Below are 20,554 nucleotides of genomic sequence, written 5' to 3' on the forward strand. Positions count from 1 at the left end.
CAGGAAGAAACACGCCAAAAATTCAGAGTAAATGGCAGATAGCCATATAACAAGATGACGCTATGGAATAGTGCAAATACACATAGTCAGTTGGTTATTCACCTTGTGCAGAATGTCTTTGAACTAATGTGGGGTCATGGTTAAGATGTATGTGCTCCTTTATATATCTTCTGACATGTGATTGGGAAATTATAGAAGATACTATCAGTGGCCTGTAAGTAAAGACCCCAACTGATCGCTGGAAGGAAGAGGACCACAGCACTTTAGCTAATACTGTGTCCCATCAACTTCACTCAGCTATTTTTTTGGAATGAAGCTGATGGGCCATTACAGTCCTATTCATTTTGTTCAAGCAATCGGTTAGCAGTCCCCATCAATAACATTTCACATGTCAGAAGATATTTACATTTATGCACATTCTCTTTAAAACTAAATCGTATTGCTATTTTGGCCTAAAGTTGCATTATCGCACACAGATCACCTGGACAGCTGCTCATGCCAGTTGTGTCGGAGAAATGCAGCCTGCAGAAATCAAACAGGAGTCTATTGTCAGTTACCTACCACTTAGTCATATTGCTGCTCAAATATATGACCTGTGGACAGGGATCAAGTGGGGAGAACATGTGTACTTTGCAAATCCAGATGCTCTAAAGGTATGTCCGAAAGTATAACCTTTCATTAAACTCAGAGCATACTGCTGTAGTAACCAAACCATTCAGACCAAAAGTTCTGCCACCTGCTGTCCTATAGCTAGAAATTGAAAAGAATTGCTTACATTTTTCTAGAACATAATCATTTTACATACTTAACACGAATGTGCAGTCGTGAGCTCTAAAATTATCTGTAAGGGTATGTGCACACGAGAACTGGCTTTTACGTCTGAAAAGACAGACTGTTTTCAGGAGAAAACAGCTGCGTCGTTTCAGACGTAAAAGCTCCTCCTCGCCTTATGCGAGGCGTCTTTGACGCCCGGAATCTTGAGCTGCTCTTCATTGACTTCAATGAAGAACGGCTCAAATTACGTTGCAAAGAAGTGTCCTGCACTTCTTTGCCAAGGCAGTCAATTTACGCGTCGTCGTTTGACAGCTGTCAAACGACGACGCGTAAATGACAGGTCGTCGGCACAGTACGTCGGCAAACCCATTCAAATGAATGGGCAGATGTTTGCCGATGTATTGTAGCCCTATTTTCAGACGTAAAACGAGACATAATACGCCAAATTTACGTCTGAAAATAGGTCGTGTGAACCCAGCCTAACTCCTATTAGTACCTATAGGTGATGCTTAAGTGCTATGTATATTGCTGTTGCTTTTTAGCTCTCCTCCATTAAGGCAGAGCTGTAATCTGCGAGTGACTACAGTTTAGCTACAGTGTCTACAGGGAGTAAGTGGAAATGTAAAAACACACCCCCTGTGTCATCATTGGTTCAGGCTGCTGCTCTCTCCCTCCCCACTGCAGCTCCGCTTCTTCAGATTGGCTGCTGTGTATAATAAATACCTATCTATCCCGCGCTTACCAGGAAGTCTGTACGTAAATCGCAGATTTCCATTACAACATAAGTAGAATGATTATAAAGTACAAACTACTAAGGCACTAGTCAGAAAAAAAGGTTGCTAGGTAAATGCAACAGATATACTGAGGAAAATAAGCCCGAGTATGGGGGATCATGGAGAGTGGCTTTAACTGGTTGCTGACACAGGACGAGTATGCTCGTCCTGAGCGGCGAGCACTTCGCGCATTAGGACGAGCATACACATCCTGTGTGACAGCAGTCTCTGCGTGCGATCGAGAGCGGGGCAACAGCTGTAATACACAGCCACGGCCCCGCTCTGACAGCGGAGAGGAGAGTAACATCTTCTCTCCGCCGTTAACCCTTTGAACGCCGCGATGAAAGCTGATCGCGGCGTTCAAAGAGGGGGGACTGCACATTGATCGCGTCACAGAAGATAACTGTGACGCGATCAAAGCCCATAACTCATATGGCCAGACAGCCCAGGGTCCATTGAAGGACCCCAGCGCTGTCTGAACATATTTCCTGTTGTTAGGGCATACTGAGGTATGCCCTAACAACTGCCTGTGTACAAAATCAAAATCAAAATGCTAAATCCCTTTATGGGATTAAAAAAAAAACTGAAATGAATGTAAAAAAAAAATTATGATAAATAAATTAATAAAAAGTAAAAAAAATACACAGAAAGACACATTTTTTATAATAAATATTTTTTTTAAAATATAAGTCCCAAAACATGAAATAATATAGACATATTTGGTATCGCCACGACCGTAACAACCTGTACAACAAATTTATAACATTATTTATGATGATCGGTGTATGGTGTAAAAAAAAAATATTAAAACTGCTGCACAACTGCTTTTTTTCAGCATTTTCTCCAAAATAAAAATTTCTAGAAATTAAACGATAATGTATTTGTACCAAAAATGGTACCTACATAAAGTACAACTCGTCCCGCAAAAAACAAAGTCTCATACAACTACGTCGTACAAAAAATAAAAGAGTTATGAGCGTCGGGATGCAAAGAGGGAAATGTAAAAAAATTGCTCTGTCCTCAAGGCCAAAATTGGCCGTGTCCTTAATTTCATATTGTATTGGATGTATAGTTATGAGTCTACTTTTCTGTATTATCATCCATTTAATGTTGACACACACATATATTTACTTGAGAGTGATAAAGGTTTATGTTTGCTTTGATGCTTGTTTTCTTCTGGTTACACTTAAAGAGGCTCTGTCACTTGATTATAAGTGCCCTATCTCCTACACAATCTGATTGGCGCTGTAATGTAGATAACAACAGTGGCTTTTATTTTGAAAAACGATCATTTTTGAGCAAGTTATGAGCTAGTTTAGATTTATGCTAATGAGTTTCTTAATAGACAGCTGGGCGTGTTTTAACTTTTTATCAACTGGGCGTTGTAAAGAGAAGTGTATGAGGCTGACCAATCAGTGACCAATTAGTGTCATCCACTTCTTATTCTTCCAGCCCAGCTTCTTTCACTGCACAATCACACTGTAACAATGGCTGGAACAATGAGAAGTGTATGACGCTGATTGGTCACTGATTGGTCCCTGATTGGTCAGTGTGATACACTCCTCTGTACAACGCCCAGTTGGTAAAAAGTAAAAACACTCCCAGTTGTCTATTAAGAAACGAATTAGCATAAATCTAAAATTGCTCATAACTTGCTAAAAAATGATTGTTTTTCAAAATAAAAAACACTGCTGTTATCTACATTACAGCGCCGATCAAATTATGTATGAGATAGGGCACTTATAATGTGGTGACAGAGCCTCTTTAAGTCACAGATCTTGAGGGTATATTTTGTTGTTGCATCTTGACAAATGTGGAGACTTTTCCTCCAGTTTAGCTGTCAGATTTTAATACTTTTTCAACAACTTTTTTTTTTTCCTACCCTCCACCATTCATTCCTCTCCAGATCTTGGTACTTCAACCTGTCCTTTATTCGTATCCCTGATAGTAATTGAAAAAAAAAATAATCTAATTGATCGCTTTATATTTTTCAGATTATTAAAGTGTGTTCTGTTCCTGTAATATTATGTTATACATGGATATCAAATAGTTAAATATCTACAAACCAACATTTTTATTCTTCTCTTTTTGCCCTGTTAGAAAACGTATCTATACTATGTAAGTGTTCACCCAAAATCCGCAGAAACTCGAGAGAATGATAGATTTGACCCTTTAACTCTTTACAAAGATTCACCTTAGCAGTGTGGGTCCCTACTTTTGTCTATTATTCATATTCATATTACATATGTAACCGCCCTTTTCTAGTTCTGTAAGTTGTTCTACAAATACATTTTAATATATTACTCTTATTGGAGAAAATATTTTCATGACACAACTCTTAGGCTATTCTGTTTTAGTGGTAAATGTGCTCTGTGGTGATAACAGGGGACCCTGGTGGACACACTGAAGGAGGCACAACCCACATCTCACATGGGAGTCCCAAGAGTCTGGGAGAAGATCATGGAGCGCATTAAAGAAGTGTCAACGCAAGCAGGAATAGTCAAGCGAAAGATGTTGTCCTGGGCAATGTCCGTCAGCCTGGAGAGAAACTTGAGTCCATCAAGGAAGTAGGAGATAAATATAAACAACTTTTTTATGGAAAGATTATCTTCCGTTCAATACATAACATCTATTTGCTTTCTTAGAAAGGACCTACAGTCGTTGCTAAAAATCTTCATGTGGCTTTAGGTTATTTTGTTGAAAAAAAACTACGGTTTTATTATAAAAACAATGTTTTACCTGATTTTCTATCTTTTTCACACCCAGGCTTCTAAAGATTAGGCCCTGTATTCAATTCAGCATAAATTGTAAGAGGAGGAACTACAAAGTGAGAGAGGAGATAACAGGGACTATGCATTTCTGTGACAGCTGGGTGACTGAATGACTAAACGCTAGCTACCATAGCAGCTAAAAATGGCTTGTATAACTTAGCTATTTTCTGTATCTAGCTACAAGAGGAAGGAGTGGTCAGGAGTATAAATGGTTGACATAGGAAGAACACACACACAAACACAGCAAAATCTTGATTTCTGACCTGTTTAAGTGCATCGTAAATGATTTGTTTTCTCAATTTGTTTGCAACTGTTCTTTGTACATATAGGGGGGTATTTATCAAAGCAAAAGTGGAATAGTTGCCCAAAGCAACCAATCCGATTCCACCTTTCATTTTCCAAAGGGCTACTATGGGCAACTAATCTACTTTTTTTTTTTTCTTGCACCAGTTTTGATAAATCTCCCCTATAGTCTTCTAATGGAAAACCTGTTTATTTCCAATATATCCATCCATCCCCATTTACTTCCATACTTATTCCTGTCGTTTATCTTTTCCTCAATACAGTGGTAGATTATCTGCTTATAAATGGCTATTTTTAGTCATCCATCAGAGGTTTTATGACATCTGAATCATTCCTTAGTATAGGGTTCAATGAGCCGTAAAAGTTGTGAACCAATTATTAATGTTTCTTTCACCAGTCTATAGTTGGCATTTTAGTGCAGTCTTTGTATGTATGTTTTTTTTTGTTTGTTTTTTTTGCGACAACTGGAAATTTTTGCAAAACATTGAAAGCTTCCTCTTAATCCTCATGCATTTCAGTGGGGTCATGCATACTGCCATATAAAATACAGTGCTAATGGCATAGGTAGTGGTATAGACAGAATATTGCAGCATACTCAGATACCATATATCGGTTTGGAGTACAGCACCCTATAAGTAACTTTGTGGCCCCCAACAGAATTCCATATTATGAGCTAAAGCATGATGTCTTATGCCAGTTGCACATGACCGTGTGCCACTGGGGCCATTTTTCACGGCATCCGAGATGCACCCGTTAGATTTCACTGACCCATTCACTCTAGCGGGTGAATCGGATCTGTGAAAGCGGACCAGACTCTCCGATCCGTGGAAAGATAGGATATGTCCTATCTTTCCATGGATCACAGTCGGAACCCGGCCGGCACACACCATCGTGTGCATTAGGCATTTGGGTCTGATGTAAGTGAAAACCACGGGTAAAACATTTTTTTTTAGAGAAAGTTCTTAAAGGGTAACCTTCTCCTTAACCCTACCCTGGAATATAATTCTGCTTTTTACTAAATATAAAAAAGTGCAAGACCAGTTTTAATAATAAATTAACAATAATTTGTAAATCTGGCCGTACAGATCCTTGACACTGCTCACACTATTTTTATCTATCAAACTATGACTGCTCTTTATTGCTAGTTTCCTCTTTGAAGATTTAAGTGGACCCTTTAGCCCATAAAGGGTTATGAGCCTCTGTATGGCTCCAGGGCAGAAATCGTTATGCATATTATTGATAAGCCCATAACTGGTGATTTTTTCATGTGTTTTTAGTGGTGAACTGAAGCCGTTTCTCCCTGCTGTGGCGGATTTCTTAGTCTTGTCTAAAATTCGCAAGATGTTGGGTTTTTCCCACTGCCAGAAACATTTCTCAGGTGCGGCTCCAATTTCCGCAGAGACGCTGGAATTTTTCCTGGGACTCAATATTACTTTATATGAAGCATATGGCATGAGTGAGACCACGGGGCCCCATGTAATGTCTGGCCCTCACACCCATCGCTTCCAGTGGTAAGAATGCTTTTTTTATTTCTAACATTTCTTTATTGCTATCATGAGGTGGTATAAACGGCTGACCTTTAGCCCTTTAAATATGTTGTAATGCTAACATTAATTATCATAATTGCCATACAATAAAAATTGCTTCTGAGCAATCTAATCCATATCCCACATATCAACACGGAGCTTTGTTCAAGGCTAAAAAAACAGTAGCAGAACGTTTTTCTATCAACAAATTGGTTAAAGGTTATGTCTGGATTATTTTAGTAATCCATGATTCAGTAGCTTGATTATAATTTCATTTATGGTCGGGCTCATATGGGGTGCCCACACCTTGAAGGCTATGTAAACCTTTGAAGCCTTTTTTTTCTTTACTAAAATAGTGTATTTTAGTGTTTTGTGCCACTTTGTAATTTATTTTTATTTAAAATGTATTTTTACTTTTTCAGATACAGCTTCTATGTATGTATCCTGGATACATAGAAGCTGTATCTTGTGCTGAAACCTCAATCCGTCAGGTCACGGGAGTGAGGGCTTTGGTTACAGCGGGTCCTGAGTGTCTCTGTCACGTAGGATCCACTTGTCATCGATCACATCTAAGTTATGGATTTGGATGTGATCGCTAACAGCTTAATGACACGCAGGACCCGCTGTCACCGAAGCTATGTCATCCAGGATACATAGAAGCTGTATCTGAAGAAGTCAAAATTATTTTTAATAAAAATAAATTACAAAGTTGCATAAAACACTAAAATACAGTAAAGAAAAAAAAGGCTTCAAAGGTTTACATAGCCTTTAAACTAAGGTAACACCTATCTAACGTATTAATGGTGCCAGTCCTCTTTTTTGTATGTGGCTCTGATTTTAACTATTCTGCAAAACTTTTATACATGTTTTATTTCTGTACACTTGCAATGAGTTCCAAAAAAGTTTCAGTACTTATGTAAAGGATAGCATTTGTCCTTGGATAAGATCAGATTTCTAACTAACCTGTAGATGACTCACTAGTTTCTTGCACATGCGGGCCCACTAGATTTTTTCTATGCACATGGACTTAAAACGACTTTGTTTGAACAGGGCCTTACAGTTCTGTACAATGCAGAGTTTTTTGGCGCTGTTTTTGACGCGGAAACTGCTTCGGAAACCACGCAAAGAAACGGCCAAAAACGGCTCCCATTTATTTCCATGAGAGGTGGAGGCGTTTGTTTCCTGCAAGCGGAAAAAAATGCTCGCAGGAAAGGGAAGCGTCATGCCCTTTCTTCAGGCGTTTCCGTCTCTGACCTCCCATTGACATCAATGGGAGGCAGAGAAAGAGGTTTTCGCTGCGTTTTTTACCCGCAGTGCTCAATAGACACTGCCAAAAAATGCAGCAAAAAACGCGGCAAAGAGTGCAGGCAGGTCAAAGTCTGCCTCAAAATTCCTGAAGGAATTTTGAGTCCGATTTCTTCGCCTGCAAAAAGCTCAGTGTGAACCGGGCCTAAGGCTTAATTCAGACGACTGGGTGTCAAATCAGCCGTGAAAAACGGCCAATTTGCACCCATGAAGGACCTGTTTTCACGGATACCTCATAGACTATTCATACTATTAAGGGATCTGGGAAAACAAGCAAAAATAGGACATGTCCTATTTTTTTCCCGGGCCATTCAAAGAATGTCCGTTAATAGAATCGCTGTGTGAATAGCCCCATACACATGCATTCATTTTAATGCAGCTGTGTGACGGCCGTTAAAAAAAGTCTGTCACATGGCCGACAAGCCCTGTCGTCTGAATAGGACCTAAGAGTCGGTTCACACTGAGTTTTTTTGGCACTAATTTTGATGCAGAAACCCCGTCAGATTCAGCGCCAAAAATTGCTCCCCCCCAATTAGTTTTATTGGGAGGAAGGTGTGTTTTTTTTCCCAGGCAGCGTTTGCTTTTTTTCCACCTCTGACCACCATTGAGTTCTGAGCGTAATTTGCGGCGGAAAAAAAAAGTGTTGAAACTACGCTGACAGTTTGAAGGAATTCTAAGGCAGATTTTTTTCTGCCTGCAAAAAAAACTCAGTGTGAACTAGGCTTAAAAAATGCAGTTCTTAAATTAGCATTTACATAGCATTCAAAGGAACCATGTGAGGTTGTTGAAAGTCTATGAACATCCATCCGGATATTTTTTTTAAAATACTGTAGTCTTCGTTGGCATCATAAATGTGTATGAATTCTGATGGCTTCTGCACACGGCAGAGTGAAGGCTGTACGACTCCCCAGTACGGAGTCACAGCATGTTGCCATACAAGTTGCATCAGGTTCTATATGTATAGAGCTATTCTTTATTAGAAGTAATGCTGCTATGGAAGAGTACCACTACATTATGTCTCAGATGAAGCATTGCAGAAATATATATATATATTTTTTTATTTCACACTAGGTCTGACAGAAAGAGCCTATGTATGAAAATGGAGCCATACAGAGGTCCCATACACCGCCATAGAAGTCCTAATAGGCCCTGTTCACACTGAGTTTTTTCCAGACGTAAAAATCTGCCCCAAAATTCCTTCAAGTATTTTAAGGCAGATTTTGACCTGCCTACACGCTGTTTGCTGTGTGTTTCGGCCGTGGCCATCGCCGCAGGCAGGAACCTGCCGCGAATACCGCTTTCTCTGCCTTCCATTGATGTCAATGGGAGGTCAGAGATGGAAATGCCTGAAGATTGGACATGTCGCTACTTTTTCCTGCAACCGTTTTTTACCAGGAACAAAAACGCCTTCGCCTCATTTTTGGCGCTGTTTCTGATGCGGTTTCCACTCGCGGAACAAAAACGCCTCCGCCTCCACTTGATATCAAGGAGAGGCGATTTCGGCATCAAAAACAGCACCAAAACTACCCCTAAAAAGGGCTTTTTTAAAAAAATAAAAATTTAACCACTTCCCACTGCAGCCACTTTTGACCTTCCTGACAGAGCCTTATTTTTCTGACATTTGTCACTTTATGTGGTAATAACTTAGAATCGCTTGAATAGGTAAAAGCGTTCCAGAGATTGTTTTCTCGTGACAAATTGTACTTTAAGTTAGTGGTAAAATTTGGTTGATACATTCAGTGTTTAATTGTGAAAAACGCCAAAATTATGTAAAAAATTGCAAAAATTAGCATTTTTTAAATTTATATGTATCTTCTTGTAAGACAGATAGTAATACCACCATACTTCCTAATTAACATTTCCTATATGTCTACTTTAGATTGGCATCGATTTTTGAACATCCTTTTATTTTTCTAGCACGTTACAAGGCTTAGAACTTTAGCAGAAATTTCACCCCATTTTAAAAATTGCATTCCTCAAAGTATTCAAAACAGCATTTAGAAAGTTTCTTAACCCTTTAGGTGTTTCACAAGAATTAAAGCAAAGTAGAGGTGAAATTTACACATTTTTTTTTTTTGGGCAGAAATTCATAGTTAGGGCTCATTTACACGAGCGTCGCACAGACCTATAATAGACTATGGGGCCGTGAAGACAGGTGCGTGATTTTTACGCAGTGTAAGTCCTGCTGCGAAAAACTCACGACCTGTTCTATATTTGTGCGCTGTTCGCGCATCACGCACCCATTGAACTCAATGGGTGCGTGAAAACCACTCATGTCACACGGAAGCACTTCCGTGGGACAAGCGTGATTCGCGCAACAGCACTGAAAAGGATGAATGAAAACAGAAAAGCACCACGTGCTTTTCTGTTTACAAACATCCAAACGGAGTGTCATAATGATGCCGGCTGCGCGAAAATCACGCAGCCACGCATCATACGCTGATGATACACGGAGCTGCTAAGTGCCTTTTGCGCACGCAAAAGGCCGCGTTTTTTGCGTGCGCAAAACACACACGCTTGTGTAAACCCGGCCTAAATCTATTTTTTTCTGCAACACAGAAGGTTTTACCGGAGAAACTCAACTCAATATTTATCGCCCAGATTCTGCAGTGTTTAGAAATATCCCACATGTGGGCCTAGTGTGCTAATGGACTCAAACACAGGCCTCAGAATCAAAGGAGCACCCACTGGCGTAGCTATAGGGGTCGCAGCGGTCGCAATTGCGACCGGGCCCCAAAGCCAGGGGTGCCCACAGTCCCCCACACCACATCAATAAAAAGTTACTATGGTAACTCGGGCCGCGGGCCCCTGTTACTATAGTAACAGACTTTACTTACCTTCCTGGTTCCGGATCGCAGCGGAGGTCCTGACGTCAAGCGCTGTGCGCAGCGCATGACGTCACAGCGCTATGCGCCGCGCACAGCATCGAGACGACAGAACTACCGCCGCGGCTGAAGAGGAAGGTAAGATTAGCCCTGACTGGCGGGGTCCGACTCCCGGGACCCGCCAATCAGCTGTTTTGAAGGGGCCGCAGCACTCGTACGAGAGCTGCTCCCCTTCATTCTGGTCACTTCATTCCGGTCACACTGTGAATCGGTGTCGGCGATTCACAGTGTGAGCGAGTAGTGAAATGAAGGGGAAGCAGCTCTCGTACAAGTGCTGCGGCCCCTTCAAAACAGCTGATTTGCGGGTCCCGGGAGACGGACCCCGACACATCAGCTATTGATGGCCTATCCTGTGGATAGGCCATCAATGTTTAGGGACTGCACAACCCCTAAGCCTATGATGTAGCAGGCTTAGGTGGCCCATGAGACAGGATCACAGATTGTGTGATCCTGTCTGCTGGGCCCTGTATCTAAGCCAATCACATGGTAGGCTTAGATACAGGGCCCATGTGTGATCCTGTCTGATGGGCCCTGTATATAAGCCTACCACACTGTAGGTTTAGATACAGGGCCCCAGCACACAGTAATCTTATACTGTATAAGATTACTGTCTGCTGGACCCTGTATCTAAGCCTACCTTGTGGTAGGCTTAGATACAGGGTCCCACAGACAGTATCACACATGGGCCCTGTATCTAAGCCTAACACGTGTTACTAATAGTTTTTCTTGTGTGTTTTCTTACAGGTTCGGTCGTTGGACTACGGCGGATTCCAGGACTACTCCGATGACGGCTTTTTTTTTTATTATCAATAAAATGGGTAATGAGGGTTGTGTGTTTTTTTTTTTTTATTTCAATAAAATATTTTTTCTATGTCTTTGTGTTTTTTTTTTAAACTATATTACTACCGCCTTTAGTAATGGCCGCCGGCTGATTGACAGCATCCATTGCTAAGGCGGGGCTTAGTGTTAGCCGGTGCAGAGGCTAACACTAACCCCCATTATTACCCCGGTACCCACCGCCACCAGGGGTGCTGGGAAGAGCCGGGTACCATCCAGTACTTGACCATCTGTAGTGATGGTTGGCCACTGGGGCGGCCGCAGGCTGGTAGTATCAGGAGGGGAAAGGCCAGATACAGTGGCCCTTCCCACCCTGGTAATGCTAGGCTGCTGCTGCTTTATTGTATCTGGCTGGTTATGAAAAATGGGGGGACCCCACGTCATTTAAAAAAAATAAATGGAAAGAACGATGTCGGGTCCCCCCCAATTTTCATAACCAGCCAGATACAACACAGCAGCAGCAGGCAGCATTACCAGGGTGGTAGGGGCCACTGTTTTTGGCCTTCCCCAGCCTAATACTACCAGCCTGCCGCCACCCCGGTGCCTGCCCATCACTACAGATGGACGGGTACTGGTTCGTACCCGGCTCTTCCCAGTACCCCTCTTGGCGGTGGGTACCGGGGTAATAATGGGGGTTAGTGTTAGCCTCTGCACCTGCTAAGATTAAGCCCCGCCTTAGTAATGGAGGTTGTCAATCAGCCAGCGGCCATTACTAAGGCCGTGATAATAAAGTTTAAAAAGATACAAGCACATAGAAAAAATATTTTATTGAAATAAAAAAACATAACCCCCATTAACCATTTTATTGAGAATAAAAAAAACGCCGTCATTGAAGTCCTCGAATCCGAAGTCCAACAACCGAACCTGTAAAAAAAACTCAAACACACAAAAATAATCAGTAACACATAAAGAAGCAAAATTATTATTCTTACCTTTCCTGGGTCCAGCGCTGGAGCCGCAATGTCAGCGAGCTGAGCCCTGTATCTAATCCAATCATGTGTGATGCTGTCTGCTGGGCCCTATATCTAATCCTATCATTTGTGATACTGTCTGCTGAGCCACTGTATCTAATCCTATCATGTGTGATACTGTCTGCTGGGCCCTATATCTAATCCAATCATGTGTGATACTGTTTGCTGAGCCACTGTATCTAATCCTATCATGTGTGATACTGTCTGCTGAGCCACTGTATCTAATCCTATCATGTGTGATACTGCCTTCTGAGCCACTGTATCTAATCCTATCATGTGTGATACTGTCTGCTGAGCAACTGTATCTAATCCTATCATGTGTGATACTGTCTGCTGAGCCACTGTATCTAATTCTATCATGTGTGATACTGTCTGCTGGGCCCTATATCTAATCCAATCATGCGTGATACTGTCTGCTGAGCCACTGTATCTAATCCTATCATGTGTGATACTGTCTGCTGGGCCCTATATCTAATCCAATCATGTGTGATACTGTCTGCTGGGCCCTATCTCTAATCCTATAATGTGTGATACTGTCTGCTGAGCCGCTGTATCTAATCCTATCATGTGTGATACTGCCTTACGATCCACTGTATCTAATCCGATCATGTGTGATACTGTCTGCTCAGCCACTGTATCTAATCCTATCATGTGTGATACTGTCTGCTGAGCCACTGTATCTAATCCTATCATGTCATGTGTGATACTGCCTTCTGAGCCACTGTATCTAATCCTATCATGTGTGATACTGTCTGCTGAGCCACTGTATCTAATCCTATCATGTGTGATACTGTCTGCTGAGCCACTGTATCTAATCCTATCATGTGTGATACTGTCTGAGCCATTGTATCTAATCCTATCATGTGTGATACTGTCTGCTGAGCCACTGTATCTAATCCTATCATGTGTGATACTGTCTGCTGAGCCACTGCATCTAATCCTATCATGTGTGATACTGTCTGCTCAGCCACTGTATCTAATCCTATCATGTGTGATACTGTCTGCTCAGCCACTGTATCTAATCCTATCATGTGTGATACTGTCTGCTGAGCCAATGTATCTAATCCTATCCATAGTTTATAGGGTCGTAGTGCTATAGATATGCTATGCTGTCTCCTATACACACTTTTTTTTTTGGGCAGACACATATGTATTGGGGCTATTTCCCCTGACATTTTAAGGCCTGAGGGTATGTTCACACAGCAGCGTCCATTACGGCTGAAATTACGGTGCTGTTTTCAGGAGAAAACACCGTAATTTCAGCCGTAAAGGCATGTGCAGGCGTTTTTCGCTGCATGCATTACGGACGTAATTGGAGCTGTTTTTCCATGGAAAACGGCTCCATTTATGTCTGAAGAAGTGACAGGCACTTCTTTGACGCGGGCGTCTTTTTTACGCGCCGCCTTTTGACAGCGGCGTGTAAAAAAAATGACCGTCGGCACAGAACATCGTAAAACCCATTCAAATGAATGGGCAGATGTTTGCCAACGATTTTGATCCGCATTTTCGGACGTAATTCAATGCTAAAACGCCCGAATTCCGTCCGTAAATAGGGTGTGTGAACCCAGCCTTAGTGACGCCCCGGCTGCTAGTGCTGCATTGTTGGGTTACTTAGGAGACCCAGCGATGCAGCTTAAAGCTGCGGACCGTCGGCCATGAGTTTGCGGGGGGGGCAATAAGAACTTTTGTATCGGGCCCATGAGCCTTTAGCTACGCCCCTGGGAGCACCTAGAGGATTTTGGGGCCTTCTTTTTATTAGATTACATTTTAGGCATCATGTCAGGTTTGAAGAGAACTTGTGATGCCAAAACAAAGAAAACACCCCAAAAAGACCCCATTTTGAAAACTACACCCACAAGAAATTAATTTAGGGGTGTAGTGAGCATTTTTACCCCACAGGTGTTTCATAGATTTTATTAGAATTTGGACATGAAGATGAAAAATGTTCATTTTTTCCAATAAGATGTAGTTTTAGCTAAAAAAAAAACAAAAAACAACCATGTCCACATGCAATAAAGAAGAAAAAGCCCCGTAACATTTGTAAAGCAACTTCTCTGGAGTACGGAAATACTCCAAATGTGGGCATAAACTGCTGTTTGAGCACACGGCAAGGATCAGGATCAAAGGAGAGCCATTTGGAGCACAGATTTTGCTGGATTGGTTTCTCTGCACCATGTCGCATTTGTAAAGCCCCTAAGGTACCAGTTCAGTGGAAACTAGCCAAAAGTGACTCCATTTGGGATACTACACCCCTTGAGGAATTAATCTAGGGGTGTAGTGAGCATTTTGATCCCACAGGTGTTTTATAGATTTTATTTGAATTGGCATATGAATTGGCAGTGAAAAAAAAAAAAATTCCAATAAGATGTAGATTTAGCTCAAAATATTTCATTTTCTCAACAAATAAAAGAGTAAGAGCACCCCAAAATCTGTAAAGCAATTTCTCCCGAGCACAGTAATACCCCATATGTGGTGATAAACTGCTGTTTGGGCACACAGTAGGGCTCAGAAGGACCGCCATTTTGCTTTTGGAGTGCAGATTATGCTGGATTCGTTTCTGGTTGCTACGTCGCATTTGCAAAGCCCCTGTGGAACCTAAATAGTGGAAACCCCCCCAGCAGAGGCGTAGCTAAAGGCTTATGGGCCCTGATGCAAAAGTTCTTATTGGGCCCCCCCCCCGCAAACTTCTCATGGCCGACGGTCCGCCGCTTTCAGCTGCATCGCTGGGTCTCCTAAGTTTCCACGCAGATCAACAGTGCAGCATGAGGGGCATTGTACGATCTACAACAGTTGGAAAATATACCCCAATGAACTCCAAACTTACGGTCATTTAAAAAGACAAAAAGCAGTAAAAGGAGTCCTCAGATGTTTGTTGTAGTTATCTGTACTGTAACTTGTTGTAGTTATCTGTACTGTAACTTGTTGTAGTTATCTGTACTGTAACTTTTTGATCTTGCAACTCTAAGAGTATGGTACCAAGTCAAATAAACTGTGTATTTACTTTTCATGCGGCTTCTTAGTTGCCATCGTGCTTTGGCTTAGTGCTGTAAACAACATTTCACAGCCACGGCTACAATGCCCACGCCACAACGTTGCAGAGACGGTGATTTAAATAAACACTCCAGCCAAAAAATATACACAATGTTATGCCTTGCGCAGAGCCTGAGGGGCGGTGCATGACACATGGATTTAGAGAACACCAAAGGCCCTGTTCACACAGAGTTCCTTGACGTGTTTTTTTGACGCGGAAATCGTGTTGGAAAACGCGCCAAAAACGCCTCCCATTTCAATGGGAGGCGGAGGCGTTTTTTCCCAGCAAGCCGGTTTTACCGCTGGCGGGAAAATGTGAAAAAGAAAATGTATGGAAAAAGAAGCGGCATGCCCTATCTTCGGACGTTTATGTTTCTGACCTCCCATTGACATCAATGGGGAGCAGAGAAAGCATTTTTTGTGGCGTTTTTGTGGGCGAAAAATTCGGCAAACGGTGTGCAGGCAGATCAAAATCCCAGAGGGAATCTTGAGGCAGAATTTTCTGCCTGTAAAACAACTCCATGTGAAAATACCCAAAGAGAGAATCCATCTCAGGCATTGCTTCTTGGGCACTGCACAAGGCATTATAGTGTCAGTTTTCCTTTAACAGTATTGCTCACTGGTGTTAATCTACAATGACACTACACTGGCATTAATCTACAATGACACTACACTGGCATTAATTTACATTGACACTACACTGGCATTAATTTACAATGACACTACACTGGCATGAAATATATCTAGCACCAAAAACAGAACTGGATCCCATTAAGACCAAAGGTTTCAACCGATCCAGCACATCTGAATGAGACCGGAAGGTCTTGGATGAATTAGAAGATGGATGAGTTTCTGTCATAAAGGAAACCTTTATCCTCCTCGACTTTCTAGCATCTATACAAGTTACTTACAGGGGGGGATAAAACTCTTGCCAACATGTTGTTGTTTTTTTTAGTTGTGGCAAAGCTGTTCCTGGATGCCAAATGAAGCTTGTAAACAAGGACCTGGATGGAAGTGGAGAAATCTGTTTCTGGGGTCGGACAGTCTTCCTGGGCTACTTTAATATGGAGGATAAGACGAGAGAAGTCTTTGATGATGATGGTTGGTTACATTCAGGAGACATTGGGAAGATAGACGCTGAAGGCTTTCTGCAAGTGACAGGCAGAATCAAAGGTACATTGGAAAGATCACATTTTCTGTATACATTAGCTTGTTTTGTACTTCCAATTATACATCCATTGGCAGGTTCTTTATCTGGAAAATCAAAGAGTGTCCATTGTAATGGTTTTTCTTAAAGTTATCTTTTGTATAAGCAGAGCTGATCATTACTGCCGGTGGAGAGAATATTCCTCCCATCGCCATTGAAGATGCTGTAAAAAGATATTTACCAATTGTGAGCAATGCAGTGCTTATTGGAGATCGAAGAAAATTTCTGTCCATGCTTCTTACCCTCAAGGTATTGTACTCGATAGATAGCGAGACATTCATATTTATAGCATATAATACATTTTACTATATTTCTTATCAGAGCACTGTGGATCTAGATACTTTGGAACCATTGGATAAACTTACCTCAGAAGCAATACAGTTCTGTCATGAAGTTGGCAGCAAGGCAACAACCATATCGGAGATTGTGGGACAGAAAGACAAGGCTGTGTATAGGGCTATTCAAGAAGGCATAGACAAGGCCAACAGCGAAGCGGTGTCAAATGCTCAGCGTCTCCAAAAATGGACAATCCTCCCAAAGGACTTCTCAATAGCAGGCGGTGAAATGGGTGAGATGCCAGTAGTTCATTACATTATCCTGCGAGTCCCTGAACTAGGCATGATCATGATCTGCACAGGCTTGCATTAGACAAAGACACTGGACAAATTTACTAAGCAAAATGTGGCAGAATTCTGGCAGATTGCACCAAAAAAATAAATAAGTAAAAAAGGTACAGGCCGTGCACCAAGTTTATTATGTATTTTAGATGCTTTTTGCAACTTCCTACCTTGAAGACGGTCTAGAAAAAGGAGCGTAACTTAAAAAAAAAAAAAAAGGGGTCAGATTAACGGCATGCACCACTTTTGTATACCAGCCAAGAATTGGCGTAAAAGATAAGAGTCTAACACGATACGCCAAATTTATCAGAATGTGCCACTATGATAAATTTAGTGCAGTTTCTGCCTGTCTGGCTTACTTAAGGCCACTGTCACACCGTAGTATTTTGCTTCAGTATTTCGAAGCTAAAACTAGGATTGGATCCAAACATAAAAAGTACCAATCTTTGCATTATAGTTTACCTCTGTGTAGTTTCCTCTCCTGATTTTAGCAAACAAATACTGAAGCAAAATACTGACCAAATACTGCTGTCAGAAAGTGGCCTAGGCTATGTTCACACGGAGTATTTTGGGGGAGGAATATCTGCCTCAAAATTCCGTTTGGAACTTTGAGGCAGATATTCCTCTCCCTGCACGCCGATTTTCGCGGCGATTATCGCGCCGTTTTTCGCCCGCGGCCATTGAGCGCCGCGGGCATAAAACAGCGAGAAATACGCTTTCTCCTGCCTCCCATTGAAGTCAATGGGAGGTCAGAGGCGGAAGCGCCCGAAGATAGGGCATGTCGCTTCTTTTTCCCGCGAGGCAGTTTTACTGCTCGCGGGAAAAAGACGCCGACGCCTCCCATTGAAATCAATGGGAGGCGTTCTCGGCCCGTTTTTGCCGAGTTTTGCGACGCGGTTTCCGCGTCAAAAAACTCGGCAAAATACCCCGTGTGAACATAAGGGTGTATTCCCACGTGCAGGTTTTGATCAGGTTTTTTTTTTTTTCTATGTGGTTTATGAAGCCAAAACAAGGAGTAAATTCAAATAAGCGAAGCAGAATCTGTCCTTTCATACTTTCTCTCCCTTCATGATCCACACCTGGTTATGGCTTGAAAAAGTGCATTAACCAGTTCAGGACCAGGCTATTTTGAGCCTTCAAGACCAGACACCATTTAGCCCGTGTTAGGCCGGATTTACACGAGCGTGTGAGTTTTGCACGTGCAAAAGGCACTTAACAGCTCCGTGTGTCATCACCATACGATGCGTGGCTGTGTGATTTTCGCGCAGCCGCCATCATTGACACGGTTTATAAACAGAAAAGCACGTGCTTTTCTGTTTACATTCATACTTTTTACTGCTCTTGCGCGAATCACGCGTATCCCACTGTGATTTTCACGCACCCATTGACTTCAATGGGTGCGTGATGCGCGAGAAACGCACAAATATAGGACATGTCGTGAGTTTTACGCAACAGAGGAGCAGCGATTCCACAGAATACATTGACATGCTGCGGCTTAAAAAGCCACACTGCTTTTTGTTCAATTGTTCACATCTCATCCCCTCTGCTGCGACTGTGATACGCTGCGGATTTTCCACAATAAAATGTGTTGCATAAAATCCGCAGTGTTCATGCCTAGTGTGTTCCTACCCTAAGGCCGGATTTACACAAGCGTGTGCTTTTTGCGCGCGCAAAAAACGTGGCATTTTGCGCATGCAAAAGGTCCATAACAGCTCCGTGTGTCAGCAGCGTATGATGCGCGGCTGCGTGATTTTCGCGCAGCCGCCATCATTATGACACTCTGTTTGTATGTTTGTAGCACGTGGTGCTTTTCTGTTTTCATTCATAGTTTATACTGCTGCGGAAGTGCTGGGCTTGATTTTCACGCACCCATTGACTACAATGGGTGCGTGATGCGCGAACAATGCACAAATATAGGACGTCGTGAGTTTTACACAGCGGACACACGCTGCGTGAAAATCACAGGCTGTCTGCACGGCCCCATAGACTAATATAGGTCCGTGCGAGGCGCGTGAAAATCACGCGCGTTGCACGGATGTATATCACGTTAGTCTAAATAAGCCCTTAGTTAAATGGCTATAACTTTTTTATTTGTTGCGCTAACGACGTGATTTTTGCAATGTTGTTTTCCGTAGACCATGCAGGTTTCTTTTTTTTTTTTTTATCGTTTTTATACACATCCTTTACTATTTTTTTTTTTTATTACTATGGTCTGTCCCTCAAAGGTCAAAAAAGACCTTTGGGGAACTTTATATATTTATTTTCTTTCTTTTACACCATCTTTTCCACTGTAACTGGAGCTGCACAGCAGCCCCAGTTACAGAGGAAATCAGCCCTCTCATAGTGACTATTGTCACTAATAGGGCTGTGCTGGGTCTAGTAAGACCCAGCATCAGTTTGCCACTAACGGCACCCGGCGATCATGTGACCAGTCACATGAACACTGGGAGCAATAGAGACAGCGCCGCTGCTGCTGCCTCTTTTCCTATACACAGCGTTCATTGTGTGCTGTGTCCAAGTGATCAGAGAAGAGAGAATCAGTGAAAGCTGCTTTTATTTTCTCCTCAGGGTCCCCGGCAGTCACTGACAGCCGGAGACCCGACATTCAGCTGCCTGATCGCTCGGGCAGCAAGTTAAAACCCGAGCCGTAAAAAGTCTATGGCTCTGGTTTTAAGGGCCCTGACCGCTTGCCGTAAAAACACAGCCAGCGGTCGGGAACCAGTTAAAAGAAAACTGAACAATGGTCGTCACAAAGACTCATGTATTTTAATGGGGCCGTTTACAACCATTGTTTCAATGGAGCGTGCGAAGGGTCAGTGAAAAAAAAAATAGGATGTGTCCTATTTTCCTGCGTGTCACGCACCCCTCCATAGACTCTAGTCTGCAGTTTTTCACGTCCGAGGTTAGAGACGCTCGTCTGAATGTAGCCCAAGACAGTGGTTAAGAAATCTTGTGTGTTAGATGTTGATGGACACATTTCAGTATTCTATACTTATATAAACTTTTTCCCTCAACTGTTTAGGACCCACAATGAAGATAAAGCGACATGCCATCTTAGAAAAGTACAATAAAGACATAGAAGCCTTCTATTTACAAGAACATTAGAAATGCTGCTCCAATATGAAGACAAAGTGCTGTCCTATTTTTGAAGAGCGCAATGAAAAAAAAAAGTTAGTAGTTTATCTAAAAACACACGTTTGTACACATCTCAAAGAATGCGTACTATAAAGTTAATGTGATCAATAGTTTATTCTTGTTCTAGTATGAGAATGTAATCTAGACATTAACATTTCTACTTCCTGCCCTATATGCCCCACCACTGCCGTAGTGTCTGGGTGCACCACAGATGGAAATCTACCAGGGGGGATTTGGGTCCTTCATACTTCAAGTCCACATTCCGTCTCTAAATAAACATTATAACCTGTTTCTTTGTATGTGAATGCGTGCATGACAGACAAGTGGTACTTGAAGTTTCTTTAATAAATACGGTTTGAAGCCATGACGACATCAGTGCTTTAACCCAAGCTTTACTACAAAGCCAGTTCTGCAAGTTAC

General features: G+C 42.1%; 1 protein-coding gene across 1 annotated transcript in view; it reads left to right on the top strand.

The window, feature by feature from the left end:
• Window positions 1-20,425, top strand: part of ACSBG1 (acyl-CoA synthetase bubblegum family member 1) — a 102,212-nt gene extending 81,787 nt beyond the window's left edge. The window contains exons 9-15 of the mRNA XM_075857655.1: window positions 477-653; window positions 3,933-4,114; window positions 5,899-6,132; window positions 16,131-16,348; window positions 16,492-16,631; window positions 16,704-16,950; window positions 20,022-20,425. Coding sequence (XP_075713770.1) covers window positions 477-653; window positions 3,933-4,114; window positions 5,899-6,132; window positions 16,131-16,348; window positions 16,492-16,631; window positions 16,704-16,950; window positions 20,022-20,104 — 1,281 coding nt within the window. The 3' untranslated portion in view covers window positions 20,105-20,425. The remainder of the gene's footprint in view (window positions 1-476; window positions 654-3,932; window positions 4,115-5,898; window positions 6,133-16,130; window positions 16,349-16,491; window positions 16,632-16,703; window positions 16,951-20,021) is intronic.
• Window positions 20,426-20,554: the final 129 nt, after the last annotated feature.

The sequence above is a fragment of the Rhinoderma darwinii genome, chromosome 3, assembly GCF_050947455.1.
Source record: "Rhinoderma darwinii isolate aRhiDar2 chromosome 3, aRhiDar2.hap1, whole genome shotgun sequence".
Taxonomy (NCBI): domain Eukaryota; kingdom Metazoa; phylum Chordata; class Amphibia; order Anura; family Rhinodermatidae; genus Rhinoderma; species Rhinoderma darwinii.